The following is a 15,121-nucleotide window of genomic DNA, read 5'->3' as shown; positions in this document are numbered from 1 at the left end:
ACTGAGAGAAAAGGCCAATCTGCAATTGAGGATTTGCTTCTCGGAAAAAAAATCTTCCACCGCTCCAATCTAAGTTTGTCATCTTGCTGGCCTCAACTGCTCAAATCTTCCACCGGGATACTGGTGTCTTACTCGACGGTGGCGCGCTGGCTGCTCTGCCTTCCTCTCCTCGTGCAGGCGATTGGCACGGGCGCGCTTGCAGGCCATGCGGATATCGATGGACTGGATCTTGGCATCGCGGCGGTGCAAGAGGTTGTCCGGGCAGCCGTCGTCATGGGCACACGGCAGGTGGGCGTCAAGGTAAACACGGCGGAGCAGCGCAGCAGATCGTCTCTTGTACGCATACCCGCTCGTCCCCAGGTCCCTCTCTGGCGTACTACCACGTCCGTTTCGAAGCTTAGCTCGATCTCCTCATGCTTGCGCTATGGCTTGCGGGCTGTGTCCCGTCGGGATCGCGCTGGCCTGCGGGCTGCGTCCCGTCGTCTAAATCGCGCTGATACGAGGGAAGTATCCGCCTCGTACGTCGCGCGGCCATTGTTCTCGGTTGATCTCTAGTCAAATTGCTAGCTCGCGTGTCTGATATACCTTGGAACGCTCGTGGATCATAAGGTTGGATTGATTTGATGTAGCGCAAGCGACCGCTCCTGAATTTGAAGGCCCACGAAAGGAAAGAAGAGGCCGGGCTCGGGTCTAATTAGGATACTGGGTTTGTATTGGTCTCTTTGTGCGACAGGGCCATGATCTCCCTTGACGTACGAAACGAAGACCACGCCTCGCAACCTACGAACGAACGGAACGAACGAAACATAGGGGGAAGAAACCTTAATGCTTTTATTATTAGGTATAGATATAGATTATTCTTATTATTTTGTAAGGCAGATTGCTAGGCAGGCTGACAACCTGCATTGGATGCTTGACATCCTTGTGGAGCGCCAGATTGCTGATGACTTCTTAAGGACATGGGCAACACAGAGTGAGTTGGCAGAGATCCATGGTAAGGTTCCATCGCTGTGAACTGAGCCGAGTGACTGCAATTCTGATGCCTAATTGTGTAGTGACCAGTAGTGTTAATGAGATTGCTCAAAGATTGATTTTTATTTCAATGTTGTATGATACTCAACAAACAAATATTTCTGAAATATTTGAGCTAGCAAATGTTGTTTTTGATCCTGGAATTCGGAGACCAATAGATGAATTTGGTACCCCAGAAATCAGAGATAAAATGAGATGGGCATATTTGTCAAGAAGCCCGAGTCGTTTGATTGGTCATAACTTTACCAAAACCAAATTGATGACAAGAAGATTATGCTGCGTTTTCATTCCTACAAGGATCGTCGAGGCCATCTACCTCGACACTTTCGTCTTCTTCGCATAAATCCAACTTAATGGTATGATACTATTAGTTTTCAAGTCATTTAGATGTCTTTTCGTGTTTTTGGTAGTTCTATTGTATAAATGATGGAAATTGGATCTTCTGGACCATTTCTTGTGCCGTATAGACTTCCTTTTGTGCCTTCAATATTTTAGACCTTATATGTTCGACCCCCCTCATCTCAATTCCTGGCTCCGCCACTGGTGGTGGTGGAGGCGGCGAAGACGAGGAGGGGTGGTTGTTGCGGCGGCGGCAGCGAGGAGGAGATGGTGCGGCGGCAGCTAGGAGGAGATGGTGGTGGTTGGTTGTTGCGGCGGCGAAGACAGGGGTTGTGGGCTTGTGGCTGTGGCGGCCGCGATATGGATCTAGCCAGCCGCTTTCGATGGGTGCGATCTGGTTTTCCTCTACCGTCGGATCCGATTTGAGGTTTGGAGGGTAGGCAGCTAGGCCGGGGCGGATGGTTGGACCCTGGAATATTGAGTTCCGGCCCAACCCTTCCAAACCACCACCACCCCCTCCGGAAATTCCTATAAAAAAACCCTCCGGAAATCCTATATATCTTCCGGAAGGTAGCAAGGTGTCGAAACTTCCAATGTTTGAGATTCGTGCAGCCACTGTAGACCGCACGATCACCTTCTTCTTCCCTTGTCTCTCGCAAGTTATCTACTAATATGCTAAGTATCTCGCCTCCAAGTGGAACCTAGTTGTTAAATGCTAAGTACCTGGTCTTGTTTATATTGGTATGTTAGACTGTCCACTGGAACCTAGTTGTTGAATTCCTCTAAGACTTATGTGGACTGTGATGCTAAGTATCTGGACTTGTTTATATTGCTTTTCTGGGATGCTGTAGTTGATGTATATATTTTTTTTGGGTTGAGGCACTATAGAAACTGCGTCAAATGTTTAATCATTTGAGGCATTTTTCAATACTGCCTCAAAATGACAAAACTGCCTCAAATTGTCAGTTTTTGGAGGCAGTTTTCACATTTGAGGTAGTTTTTAATACTGCCTCAAATGATTGACATGCCTCAAATGATTGACAATTGAGGCAGTTTTCAATACTGCCTCAAAATGTCAAAACTGTCTAGGCAGTATTGAAAACTGCCTCAAATGGATACAGGTGAGGCACCTAAAACTGCCTCAGCTGATTAACAATTTGAGGTAGTTTTCCATACTGCCTCAAATGATCATGTCGGATTTGAGGCAGTTTTGGTTATTGCCTCAAGATATCACCAATTGAGGCAGTGATATAAATAGTACGTTTAAAAAAACAATTAGAGGCAGTTTTTAGAAGTGCCGCAAAGAAAGTGCCTCCATTTCAAGGAAGTGACATAGTGACTCTAGCGAGGAACCCAAGGATGTGCTTGTGGACGTCGACGAGATGACCTAGCCAGAGCCGGAGCTGCGTGCTTCGATGAAGGGGCGGTCGCAGCTGCGGGGCAGGCGAGGAGGGTGCGACCGGCGGCGGCTACTGAAGATCCGGTCGGACATGGATGTCCGGGATATGCCTTGACTGCCCAATGTGCGCCGCAGCTGTCGCCACTGAACGAGGGCCCGAATGGCAAAGCAGGAGCAGAGAGCGCACAGAGTAACGAGTGCCAAAGCGGGAACAGCTGGCGACGACCCGCGACGCAGTGGGGGTCTTCAGGTCGAGCCATCGTGAGTGGAGTCGTGGACGCGTTGGCGCGCCAATTGGGTCCTGTTACAGTCGGGGTTGGCCCCGCTCCTGGCGTCGCTGGCGGAGCTGTGGCCGAACGATTCAATGTTGATCCCTCAGATCAAAGAATCTTTGATGAATCTGAGCTTACGTTCAGTCTTCAGCCATAGTCATTATTGTAGCTATGATCAAGTAAAAACAACACATCTTCAGATACCTTCCCAGCTGCAAAGCTGTACGCATATGTTATGTCCTTCGGAAGACCTGCAGCCGGTTAATCTTTGTTCCCAAGGGACACCAACTGTCAGTCAAGAATGGAGCCGTATGAACAGATCCCAATAATGCATTTGATGGAGTTCAGCTTAGACAGCGGACATCAACTTGAAAAAGACTTCTATATCAGTTTGTCGTAGGAGGATGCATTCGAACAAGCAAATCTCAGACATGAGATACCATCATGGTGACGCGGTCATAATATCTTACGTATTGCTTGGTTTTCCACTCCCTGCAGCTTATTGCCCTGAAGATGGTTCATAGCGGGTGATCCGGCGAAGCACAAGAGAGGGAAACGGTCGTTGCAAATTTTAATAAAAGAGCTGATTTCATATGCTTTTGCTAACATCAGTGCACATAAAACTTTGTGTGTATATACTTCACAGGACAAGCAACTATAACTTCTTTTTTTTGATGAAAATTTATACGCACGATTTTGTTATAAAAACTCTAAAGTGGACTAGGGTGCTCCATATGAATGACTTTTGTGTGGAAGATGCACTGGATGAAGAAGTGAGAACAAAAATGGTTGGATGAAATACAAGTTATATGTGTGAAATGCTTTGGAAACGTTAACTATTTATTTGGTAAGAAATATGTACAGAGGAAATTGTCCCTGTAAATATTCAAAATTAAATTGTGAGTTATATAAAACTAATTTCTTCACTGAGAGTTGTAAAGATAAGGCCACTGAAGCAAAGACAAGGAAGATATTATAAAATTATAAAAGAATTCAACACAATATTTTGTTAGACGCAAACAACATTGCAAAAATGCAACTAATTAAATCTACAAAATATGGTTAAGCCACTTATTTTTCACGAACTTGAAAACCAAAATAATGGAAAATAATTTTCTAAAAGCATAATGAAACACAACAGTTTACATTAATAGACAGAGTAATAAAGAGTACAACCACAATTCAATATGGGCGGACCGGAATAAAATGAAAACTAAACTCACACTAACCTAAAAATCAGTCAACAAACATACACCCGTTGCAACGCACGGGCATTTTTGCCAGTTAACGAAAAAGGAAACAGGATGTTGTTATTAGCAAACACCGCCGTCACGCCTCGCCCGATCCCTATCGCTGCCAAGAACCGCCCAGCGCAACAAGGCGCAATCCACGTCCACTCCTAGGCAGACGCATCTATGCAGTACTCTACGTGGAGCTAGACGCCTTTCCTCTGACCAACACCCGACGAGGTGGTCGACGTAGCGGACTGCACGGCTTGTAGTGTGCCCGTGTGCCGCCGCCGTCGCTAGATCCCTCCAGCGGATTACTCTTTCTGGACGCGGCCCCCATTGTCGTTGCTGATCGATCCCTCCAGTAGAAGCCTCTGGTGCCACTGCCGCATGTGCATCTTGGCGGCACACAACTTTTCACCGTCCAATTATTGTTTAATGCAGCTTTGGGCCAATCGTAAATAACTTCAGAAAAAGTTCCTATAACTACAGGGGCAACTGGTGCAAAGCAGGGGCGGAGCCAGGAAAATTGTTTGAGGGGGCCGATCAATGAAGACAACTCAAACATGCCAAAAAATAAGCTAAAAAGTAGGACATTGTATAGAATTTTGAAGCTTCGATTTTGTAAGTATATCATGCGGGTGCCGCAACTGACATCTCAGATTCTCCCTTTATTGTTCTTCAAAATAGGCGGGATAGAATTTTAAAGCTAGAGAACATACATTATCAATGTCAAATGAATTGAATGAGTTGATCCAAGGAAGTGTACATAATGAGAAGCTCCGCTGCATGTTTGTAGAATCTGCAATTTAACTGTTGTGCTAGAAACCGAACCATCACTCCTTCTTTTCTTCCCAAAATAAGAATGCATCCTTCGTACTATGAATTGCTACATGCTTCCTTTTATTTTTGGCTATGATTATCCTACAATGATTGAACACCATCAGTTATGCCTATGCCTATTTGGAGAATTAATAAGACAAACCGACAAACCGCTGCCTCGGACTCGTGGAGGATCGACCATGGACTGGAGTCGACGGGAGAGGAAGGCGACGACGAGGCGTGCGGCCGTGTGCAGGCGCAATGCGAGAGGCGACTAGCTTTTTTTTTTGAGTGGAGAGAGGCGACTAGCAGGGCCTCCCAAGCGACGTGTCGAACCAGAGGAGCCTCGTGAGGTGTTGTGCGCCTTGGCCTAGGCTGCCTCGGATGGCTTCTAAATCGCCACTTTCCTTTTTTTTACTCACTCCATCCAAAAATAAGTGTTTTAGATTTATCAAAAAGTGGATGTATCTAGACTTATTCATGTCTAGATACATCCATTTTTAGACAAATTCAAGACACATATTTTAGGACGGTGTGAGTATTAAGAATAGACAAACGAGAATAGGTAAAAGCCAACAATTTTTAGTAGTATTAAAAATTCCGTTTGCATGTTAGGGGGGCCGGGGCCCCTGCCGGTCCCCCCTGCCTCCGCCGCTGGTGCAAAGCATTCTGATCTTTTCACTCTGCAAGAAGCCACGGGTTGCATAGACTTTTTAGAACGCCGGCATAATATGTAGTAGTGCCCAATACTTCATTTTCATATATACTCTTCTAACACCTCGAATTGACCATGCAACGATAAGAAAAGGATGCCTCTATCGCCATTAGCAATGTGCCAGAGCCAACGGGTCAGGAGGGCAATGTTCATGCGCCGGGAAGACAAGATCCCAAGACCGCCCTGGTCCTTGGGTTTACAGATATCGGGTCAGCTCACCATATGGTACTTCTACTTATCGCCCTCACCAGCCCAGAAGAATCTGGATTGGTACTTGGCGATCTCCTGATGCAGCGTCTCATGGAGGCTATAGAAGCTCATGAGGAACCATAGAAGGCTGGCAAGCGAGGAGTTGATGAGGATCACGCGAGCAGCCTTCGACAACCAGCGCCCTTTCCAGGGGTCAACTCGATGTTGCATACGAGTCACCGTGGGGCGAAGATCCGCCACAGTGAGGCGTGAATCACTAATGGGCATCTCCAGATAGGTCGTAGGGAAAGAGCCCAACCGACAATTCAGTCGGTCTGCTATAGCCTGTGCTTCCTCAACACGGCTGTGTTAAGTAATCTTTACTCACAGGGTTCACGATTTATCTTCGGTTCCACGCGTTTTTGCATCGTTTATCACTTCATTCTTCCTCATGTTTATCCTCTTGATAAAAACGTGTGATTGGGCAATTTGTATCGTATCACTGGTGCAACTCCATGCACCCTTCCCATCACTGCTTCATCTACGTGCCTCCCGTCGAGCAGGACATCTTCGCACTACCTATAGCCGCTCCTCCATGCACACGACTGCTGCTACTCCTTCGCCGGCCGTTGCCTTCTCCTTGCTGGCTGCCTCTCCTGTTGTTGACCCGTTTGTTGGTTGGAGATATTTCCATAGACGTTGTTGGGACTGGAGAAGACAATGCCCATAGGTGGGATTTGTGCTGGTCTTGTGAGTCGTATTCATCACTGGAGAACTCGGAAAAGAACGAGCTCGTTGATGGTGGAGGTCACTTTTATTTGGGTATCTTTTGATGCTGCAAAAGGTGTTTGAATAGGGATTTTGCGTGTATGTTAAACAGGGATTTCTTTAATGCTTCAAAAGTGTTTCTATGATGCTTGGTGTGTTCTTTTTTATAAATGCTGACAAGTTTTTACGTTATGTTGCAAGTTGGCAACCAAATGTGATTTGGTACATATTTCTTTTTGCTACACGAACGTGTTCGAAATATGGCAGTATTTTTTCACGAGTTTTACATATTCACGAGAAATATTCACAAAGATATTGCAACTTGATTTAACTCGTTTTTTGTAAAAAAGTAGAAATCAAGTACTAACATTATCATTTAGGAACGAGCGAGAGAATAAAACTATTATCAATTATATGGGAAAGATATAATCAATTATCATTTAGGAAAGATATGGAAAAGAGTGTACAACACACACAGAGTTGGACAACCACGGCAAAGAAAATAAAACTATAATCTCACAAGAAAAACCCACAGTCTTCCACTTGTCTAGCTCAGCCATGATCTCATCAAGAAGACGCTCCTCCAACTTTGTCGTTTTGTTGAATACCCGATTGTTGCGTTCAAGCCAGATGAAGTGAAAGACAAAAGGCATTAGAGAGTGAAATTATCATTGCTTCCTAGACCACACACATACTAGACGACGCAATCCACCAAGACTCCAGCTCAGCCGACGCGGAAGGGGCAAGATCAGGATGTCTCAACCCAGAGAACACCTCAAACCAAATGACACACCAAAAGTTTCAGACTCCTACAAACACACGGGGCTCACATCTGTGCTCACGAGGCCATGCCTCAGCCTTTGATCCCCGGTCCAAATAGCGATTCCACGTAACCTTCCACGCAAAAAAATGCACTTGAGGGGTGCTTTGCTCTTTCAAACTGGGACATAGAGAGGCCAATGGGTTAGCCTCTCAAAGAAAGAGAAATATGCGGAGCGGGCCCAAAAAGATTTATCAGCAGTCCAACTCCATACACAATATTCAAGGGTTGAATCATTTGGATGGCATTCTACAATTGGAAAAAATAAGCCGTAGCGCAAAGAGAGAGACCGCCCACACTATCCCTCATCCACGAGTATTAATATTATGATAATTATTAGAGGTTGGGGTGCCCATTGGGGCACCTCCAGACCGTACAGTGGCTTCCCAACTTGTCCCAATTTCGTTTTACGGGGCCTTTTTTTTGACACATGCCCTGACGTAGCTTGTGGGGATCTGAATCTCTGCCTTCCCCGCTCCCCTCTTTCTTCACAATTAGTTAGCATCCGCCATCATCCTCTTCTGGTCCAGCCGGTATCATGTGCTCGGAATAAAATCTAGCAGTGCAGAATATAATGCACAACTTATTATTTTTAGCAGTGAACAAATCATAGTTCCAGCTGAGAAAAAAGCTAAATATGTATTGTTTTCATGACTAAAGCAGCGTCAGCACCCTGCATATCTTGAACACTGAACACGGTAACACAGCACTGACAACAACTTGATGTAACAAATTACATTTATAATCATCTGGCAAGGTAGTAAGTTTCTGAACCCGAAGCACATTAGCTTTAGACAAGCTAAACAAGGCAGTAGCAGAACCAATTGTCCAAAATCCCCACTGGAATAATTACATATAGTTGGCATACCAAAGTATAGTAAAGTGAAGATAATCCTTCAAAACAAGAAATGTCTCTATCTAAATATGGATGGATCTTCTTTCTTTGAGCCTGCTTTCCTAGACAAAAAGAATCACAAATTACTCTTGGACCTGATTCAGCCTGCATTATGCATGTGTTTAAGCATGTGCGTTAGCGTAGAAAAATGTATGTTTCAAGATGATAGAGCCATTTTGAATTTGTTGTGTAGTTAGTAGTTACCCATGGATGAGTTTTACTTCTTTAAATTCAAACTGATCAAACATAGCTTGAGAAATAGTAATAAAAAATAGACTATATACGAAGGTCTGAGACTCCCATTTGGAATAGTCACTATTATATCTCCGACTATGGCTTAAATCTGGATATGCTAATTGTACACGAATTTTGTGTCAATGGTTGACTTTTTCAGAAACTTTAGTAGACTTGTAGATGAGAAACGACACTCTAACATGCATGATATAGCTCAGAGGTTGTGATTGTCTATACCTGATGCTGGTAACAAGACCATTTAGAACCCCCAAAGATTAGCCTAACAGAATACTTGCAAAACCATTACACTCGAATAGTTTCTGGATCAGAAAGTTCCAAGGCAATGGAAATCTTTGACAGACAGACACTACATTGTAAGTCCGACACTGGCCACTTCCGGACCCAATTCACTTGGTGGGGTAAAAAACGACGCTAACAACTCACACTCTGTACCTGATCTGAGGCAACGGAGCACACCATCAGTCGACTGTTAGAGCATCTCTAACAGCTGCCCTATATAGGGCAGGATAAAACCTGTCATATAGGGCAGAAAAACGGCTAAAAACGGCCTCCAACGGCTGCCCTATCTTGGGCATTTGGCCAAAAAATTTTTAGGGCAGTGCCCCATATTTGGCCCAAGTGTTGTATATTTGGGGCAGGACACACACTGCCCTATATCCCAGCAGCCTCGCGCGCGCACGCCAACTGCCATCCGGAAGTTTCATCCCCTCCCAATCCCCTTTCTAGCCCCACTATCGCTGGCCGATTCCGGCCATAATCCAGCGAAATCCCGCGCCGCCGCTCACCGGCACGGCTTCCCCACGACATTCCGAATCGATTCCCCTCCATCGCCGGCCGTTCCCGACACCCTGCTGGCCTCCCCGCGCGCACCCGGAGGTTGCAGGAGACTGAAGTCGGCCGCCCTTGGATGCTGGAGCGGCTGCATGCTCAGCCGGCGAGCCTGGAGGCGCGGGAGGTTGGAGGGGGCCAGGGGTGGCCGAGCTAGCCGGGAGGTTGGAGGGGGACGGTTTGTTTCTCTGCCAACAGCAGTATGACCATGAGATCCTCGAGCGTGCTCACATGTCCCAGTGCAATCCCATCTCCACACCTGTAGACACCAAACAGAAACTCTCGGCTGCTGATGGTTCTCCCTTCTCGGATCCATCCCTCTATCGCAGCCTTGCCGGTGCCCTTCAGTATCTGACTCTCACCCGGCCGGACATCTCCTACGCTGTCCAACAGGTGTGCCTCTTCATGCATGCTCCACGAGACACTCATTTTTTGCTCATCAAGCGCATCCTCCGATACATTCAGGGCACATCTCATTATGGTCTCCAACTATTCAAGCAATTCACCATAGCTCTGTTTGCGTATTCTGACGCCGATTGGGCCGGCTGTCCAGACACTCGGGGCTCTACCTCGGGCTTCTGCGTCTTCCTCAGCTCCAATTTGGTTTCTTGGTCCAGCAATAGGCAACCGACAGTCTCCCGCTCCAGCGCCGAGGCCGAATACAGAGCTGTCGCTAATTGCGTAGCTGAATCCTGCTGGCTGCGGCAGCTACTTACCGAGCTTCGCCACCCTCCTCGCCAAGCTACAGTTGTCTACTGCGACAACGTCAGTGCGACGTACTTATCGTCCAACCCGGTTCAACACCAGCGCACCAAGCATGTCGAAATCGACCCCCACTTTGTTCGCGATCGAGTTGCTCTCGGTGAGGCCAAGGTTCTACATGTGCCTACGAGATCACAGTTCGCCGATGTGTTCATGAAGGGGCTCCCATCTTCAGTTTTTGTTGATTTTAGGTCCAGTCTGAACATTCTACCGAATAGGGTTCAGACTGTGGGGGGGTGTTGAATAATTGTAACGTTGGTTCTGTTACAACAGCTAGACCTAGTCTTTAGCATAGCCAAGTCATAGCCATGCACGCTCCTGCGAGAGCCCCTGCATGTGTGCCCATGATCAGTTAGCACGATCTGATCCACAAGTGTATCTCATGTATAAATTATGTGCTTCGGCTATGCAATGAAGTTCAGTTGAGCCTCACTATTCTTCTTGTTTTCCTTTTGCTGTGGTGACACGTTTTTTCTGCGTTATACTGCAACCAGATGGGACTTGGTACATATTTTATTTTTGCTACTACAATTAAGAATACATACGAAATATTGTAGTAATTATTTTTCACAAATTTTACATATTAACGGTATTTCTTTTAGAAAGATATTGCATTTTGATGTAACTCGTTATTTATTTAGTAAAAATAATAGAAATAAAGTAAATACTATTATGATAATGATATCGTTGAATCCCCTTAGCTTGATCTCAGAACTTAGTAATGTGACCAACGTTTTCAAAATCCCAAGTAGTGAATTAAGACGAAAACCTCCTTTCGGCACGATGACAACCTTGGGCATTGCGTAGCTCCTTTCGGCATCGTTCGTGGTGTTGAGACCGGCTGGAGGGACCAGTGACAAGTATTGCCAGGGCGGTGACTGCCCGCCCGGTTTCATACACGTACGATAATTTTCGGAGGCTTGCTTTAGTGTCCTTTTTCCGAGTTTAACTCGTAGAGGTACAAAGAGGGTCAAACTTTAGTACAAACAAAGTCAAACTTTTCTCTAGGGAGGAGGAGACGGAAGAGGAACCGTGGAATCATCACTCCTGCTTGGGTACTTGGAGACCTCGCTGGGAAGGAAGGCATGGCCATGAAACATGCTTACGGCGGCCAAGTCGTCGTCGTGGTCGTCACGGAAGGCAGGCCGCGGCATGCGCCTCATCTCTTCTTTGGAGTAGCGGGCCGCTGAACGCACCGCCCTGCACCTCGTGTCGACCTTGACCTGCCACACCGTGGGGTCGGCGCCGGCATGGATATCTGCGTGGCGGACGTCCCAGGCTCACAAGGAAGAAGAGGCCGGTCGGGGTCGTCCATGCTCACGACGGGGTACTCTGGCGGCACGTGCGGGAGGTGCTCGTAGCCGGAGAAGGCCCAGAGGTTCCCACTCCATGCCGCCGTCCGGCGCATTGTTCAGGGTCCAGACAGTGAGGGTGAAGACGAACAGCAGGCCGCGGTCGACGCTCACAAACCTCACCTTGTCGCCGTCGCCGGCGTTGAGGACGCCCACGCTCCGGGACGCCTCGGGACACTCCTGGTCGTGGTCCCAGGGCGTGTCGACGGGCAGCGGCACATACGTGAGCGTGGACGCCGTGGAGCTGAATTCGTCGAATGCGAACACGTGGACGTGGCCGAGCAGGACGCCGTGGTAATAGTCAACCCAGCCCAGTGGGCGGCCGCCGATGGGGACGACGGCGTCAGTCTCCCAGAACGTCAGAGCCGGTACCTGGAACCCCTTGTCGTCGCGGATCTGCACCCGCCTCAGCTTCCATTTGGCCCGCCCGGGCAAGAGGAGCACGCAGAGCTCGAACGCCACAGGCTTGCCGTGGCCGCCCGTCGTGGAGAGCTCGGCCACCGTGAACGCGTCATCGGCGCGTCGACGGAGAAAGCCGATAGCCTTCCTGTCCACCATGCGCTGCCGCTGGTGTGTAGTGTAGGGGGATATGTAGTCGCCGTTGGGCCACCTGATGAGTGTGGACTGGGGTAGCAGCGACAGCGACGGCGGCCCGGCGATACTAGCCTTGTAGACAAAATAGTCGATGCAACTGGGCGGATCGGTTAGCTGGAGGAGGACGGAGTCACCGGTCTGTCTAGGACACATCTAGATATGACATAATTATGTCACATATAAATTTATGTCTATTTTGTTTGTGGTCTTTTTTTTGCCCTAATTTTTTTTTCTTATTGCTGCATTATATATTTGTGGGAGCTTAGATGTGACATCTTTAACAAACATCTAGATGTGAATTAGACAAACTGGTGCGCAGCGATGACGCAAGGGTACGTGAAAGACGAGTCCTCGTTGCGGGCCCTCCCGGCCACCGGAGGTAGAGGCGGGAGATCGCCGGCGGCGCGGCGCGGCGAACCGGAAGGAAACTTGGATGAACTTGTCGGTGGAGGTGCGGGACGATGCCACGGTGCCTTGGTAGGCGTAGGCGCGGTCGTTGCGGTGGCCGAGCCGGTCGAGCAGCACCCAGCGAGAACGGGGCACGACGGTCGTCGCAGCGCCCGGCTTGGGTGTTCTCCATGATTATCTTCTTGGAGCGCAAGGGTTTTCAGTTTCAGTTTGTCTAATTTACTAGATGTTTTTTAAGGATGTCATATCTAATCTCCCACAAGTATATAATATAGCAACAAGAAACAAAAAAAATTAGGACAAAAAAATAGATCATAAACAGAGTGGACATCAGCTTAGATGTGAATTATGTCACATTTAGATGTGTCCTAGACAGACCCCGCACCAGTTTGGACGCCGATAAGTGCTACACGTGTGGGCGTTAAGGGTTTGCCCACACATTTTGTGTGGTGTATAAGAGGATCAGCCCACACACCCACGTGTGGGCAAAAAAAGTAATGCCCACACACATCTTTTTTCCCCTCCAGATCCCTCTCACATGCGTGCGTGTGGGCGAAATAGATAACGCCCACACGCCCCGTACGTCAGGCCTCGTACCTCGTGGTCTCGCACGCCCCGCGTACAGTCACCGCGCGTCCCGCAGTTGCCATGGTCTAGACCCTCGTCCATGTTTGCTTAACTGCAGTTGCCATGTCGCTGAACTTCGGTTGCCATGTCGGACAACTACAGTTGCCATGGTTGCTCAACTGCAGTTGCCATGTATGGTCTGGTCTACTGCAGTTGCCATGATTTCAAAACTTTAGGAGTTGCCACCCACTAAACACTAGGCAGTTGCCATGTAGCACTACAAAAAGGCATGGCCAAAAAACATGTTCGGGTAAAAGAGAGTTGCCATGTGCTCACAAGCACGCTAGGGCAGTTGCCATCTGCTTACGTGCACACTAGGGCAGTTGCCATGTACCATGCAAAAACACATGGCGACTCGGGTAAAAAGAGTTGCCATCTGCTTACAAGCAAAACTAGAGGCAATTGCCATGTACCTGCAGAAACACATGGCAACTGCCAGCTTTGGGTGTGGGCTAGGAGACGGGCGTGTGGGCGAAGTGATAAACGCCCACACACCAGCCCCCTCTGCGTGCGCGAAACTGGTGTGTGGGTGAATTACTAAACGCCCACACACCAGCCCCCGTGTAGTGAAAAAAGGACGTATGGACGACCGGATGAATGCCCACACACCAGTTTAGTCCTACGTGGCACACAAAAACTGCTCGAACGCGTCAAGATTCGTGCAGAATTGGTTAGACGAGAATCCATGCGTGTGGGCGAGTTATCAGACGCCCACACGTGTGGGCGTTAGACTTTTCGTTCAGTTTTTTGTTATAAGGCAAAGGTTTAAGGATGTTGTAGGGGGGCTCTGGTACCTACCAGGACTCTGAAACCAAATTGGCCCCGGCCGGAACTTTCCAAGTTTAATTGCATTGCACTTAAATAAAATAAACAGTTTTGCTAAAGCACATCTAGATGTGCCATAAGTATTGCACATCTAAGTCCTATGTCATTGATCTTACATTGAGATTTGTGTGGGTATTTTCTTTTTCTTTTTTTCTCTTTATGCTTGATTCACTCACTTAGATGTGCAATAATTAGAGCACATCTAGATGTGCCCTAGACACACCCTAAAATAAATTGTAGCTATGCAATTTGATACAGATATCTACTTGAACAAAGTAGACAAACTTGCCCTGCTTGTCTTACGGACCATCGCAACAGATAGTTACCAAAACAAGCCGAAATAACTGAGGCGTGCATCTTGGGTAGAAGCCTACCCCCACAAGAGATCTGAATTGTTTCCCCTCAAAAAAGAAAGAGATCTGAATTGTTCAAAAGGATTAAGAATCGGATGCTCAATTAATAAAGAAAGAATTATGCATTTTTTTTCTTGGTCACATATGTAGTCCGCTAGTTATGCATCTATTGGAGATGCCACTAGTACAAAAGAAACGTATAGTTCAGATCTGTGGTATGAGTGTATGAACAAAGCAGGATCTTCACTTTTGTTTTCCTAGCAAAACTAAAGGTTTGGAAAGAAATCACCAACCATAACGGTAATACGGTATGCACTTCTCTCCGCAGTCAAAGTGTACAGCTAGGGCATGTACAACGGGGGCGTTTACGACGGGCGCCAGGGTCGATTCCCTCCCAGGCTGTCGTCGGGTGCTTCCCCTTTTTTTTTTTTGCGTGATCCTTTTTCTCCGTACCAATTTGGCACCGGGCGCTCCTTGAAGCGCTACAAATCTGCAACGGCTCAACTACCTCAGCTGGTCTTTGCTGAACGGAGCCAGCTATACGCAACTAACTCACCTGATTTTCTTTTGCAGCTACACAAAAAAAATATGTTTTCTTTCTCTTCACGCACAAAAATAATCTACAATAAAATATGGA

The 15,121-nt window shown here is 47.4% G+C and overlaps 1 protein-coding gene across 1 annotated transcript; it reads right to left on the bottom strand.

Moving 5' to 3' along the window:
• Positions 1-11,424: 11,424 nt before the first annotated feature.
• Positions 11,425-12,424, bottom strand: LOC147978206 (uncharacterized). Its single transcript, XM_087514673.1, has one exon. It carries the CDS (start codon positions 12,422-12,424, stop codon positions 11,606-11,608), a length of 819 nt encoding a protein of 272 aa, XP_087370799.1. The 3' UTR covers positions 11,425-11,605.
• Between the last annotated feature and the right edge of the window lie 2,697 nt (positions 12,425-15,121).

This window comes from Triticum urartu, chromosome 3A (assembly GCF_056163025.1).
Source record: "Triticum urartu cultivar PI428250 chromosome 3A, HENAU_Tu73, whole genome shotgun sequence".
NCBI lineage: Eukaryota > Viridiplantae > Streptophyta > Magnoliopsida > Poales > Poaceae > Triticum > Triticum urartu.
This window is presented reverse-complemented; position numbering and strand designations above follow the sequence as displayed.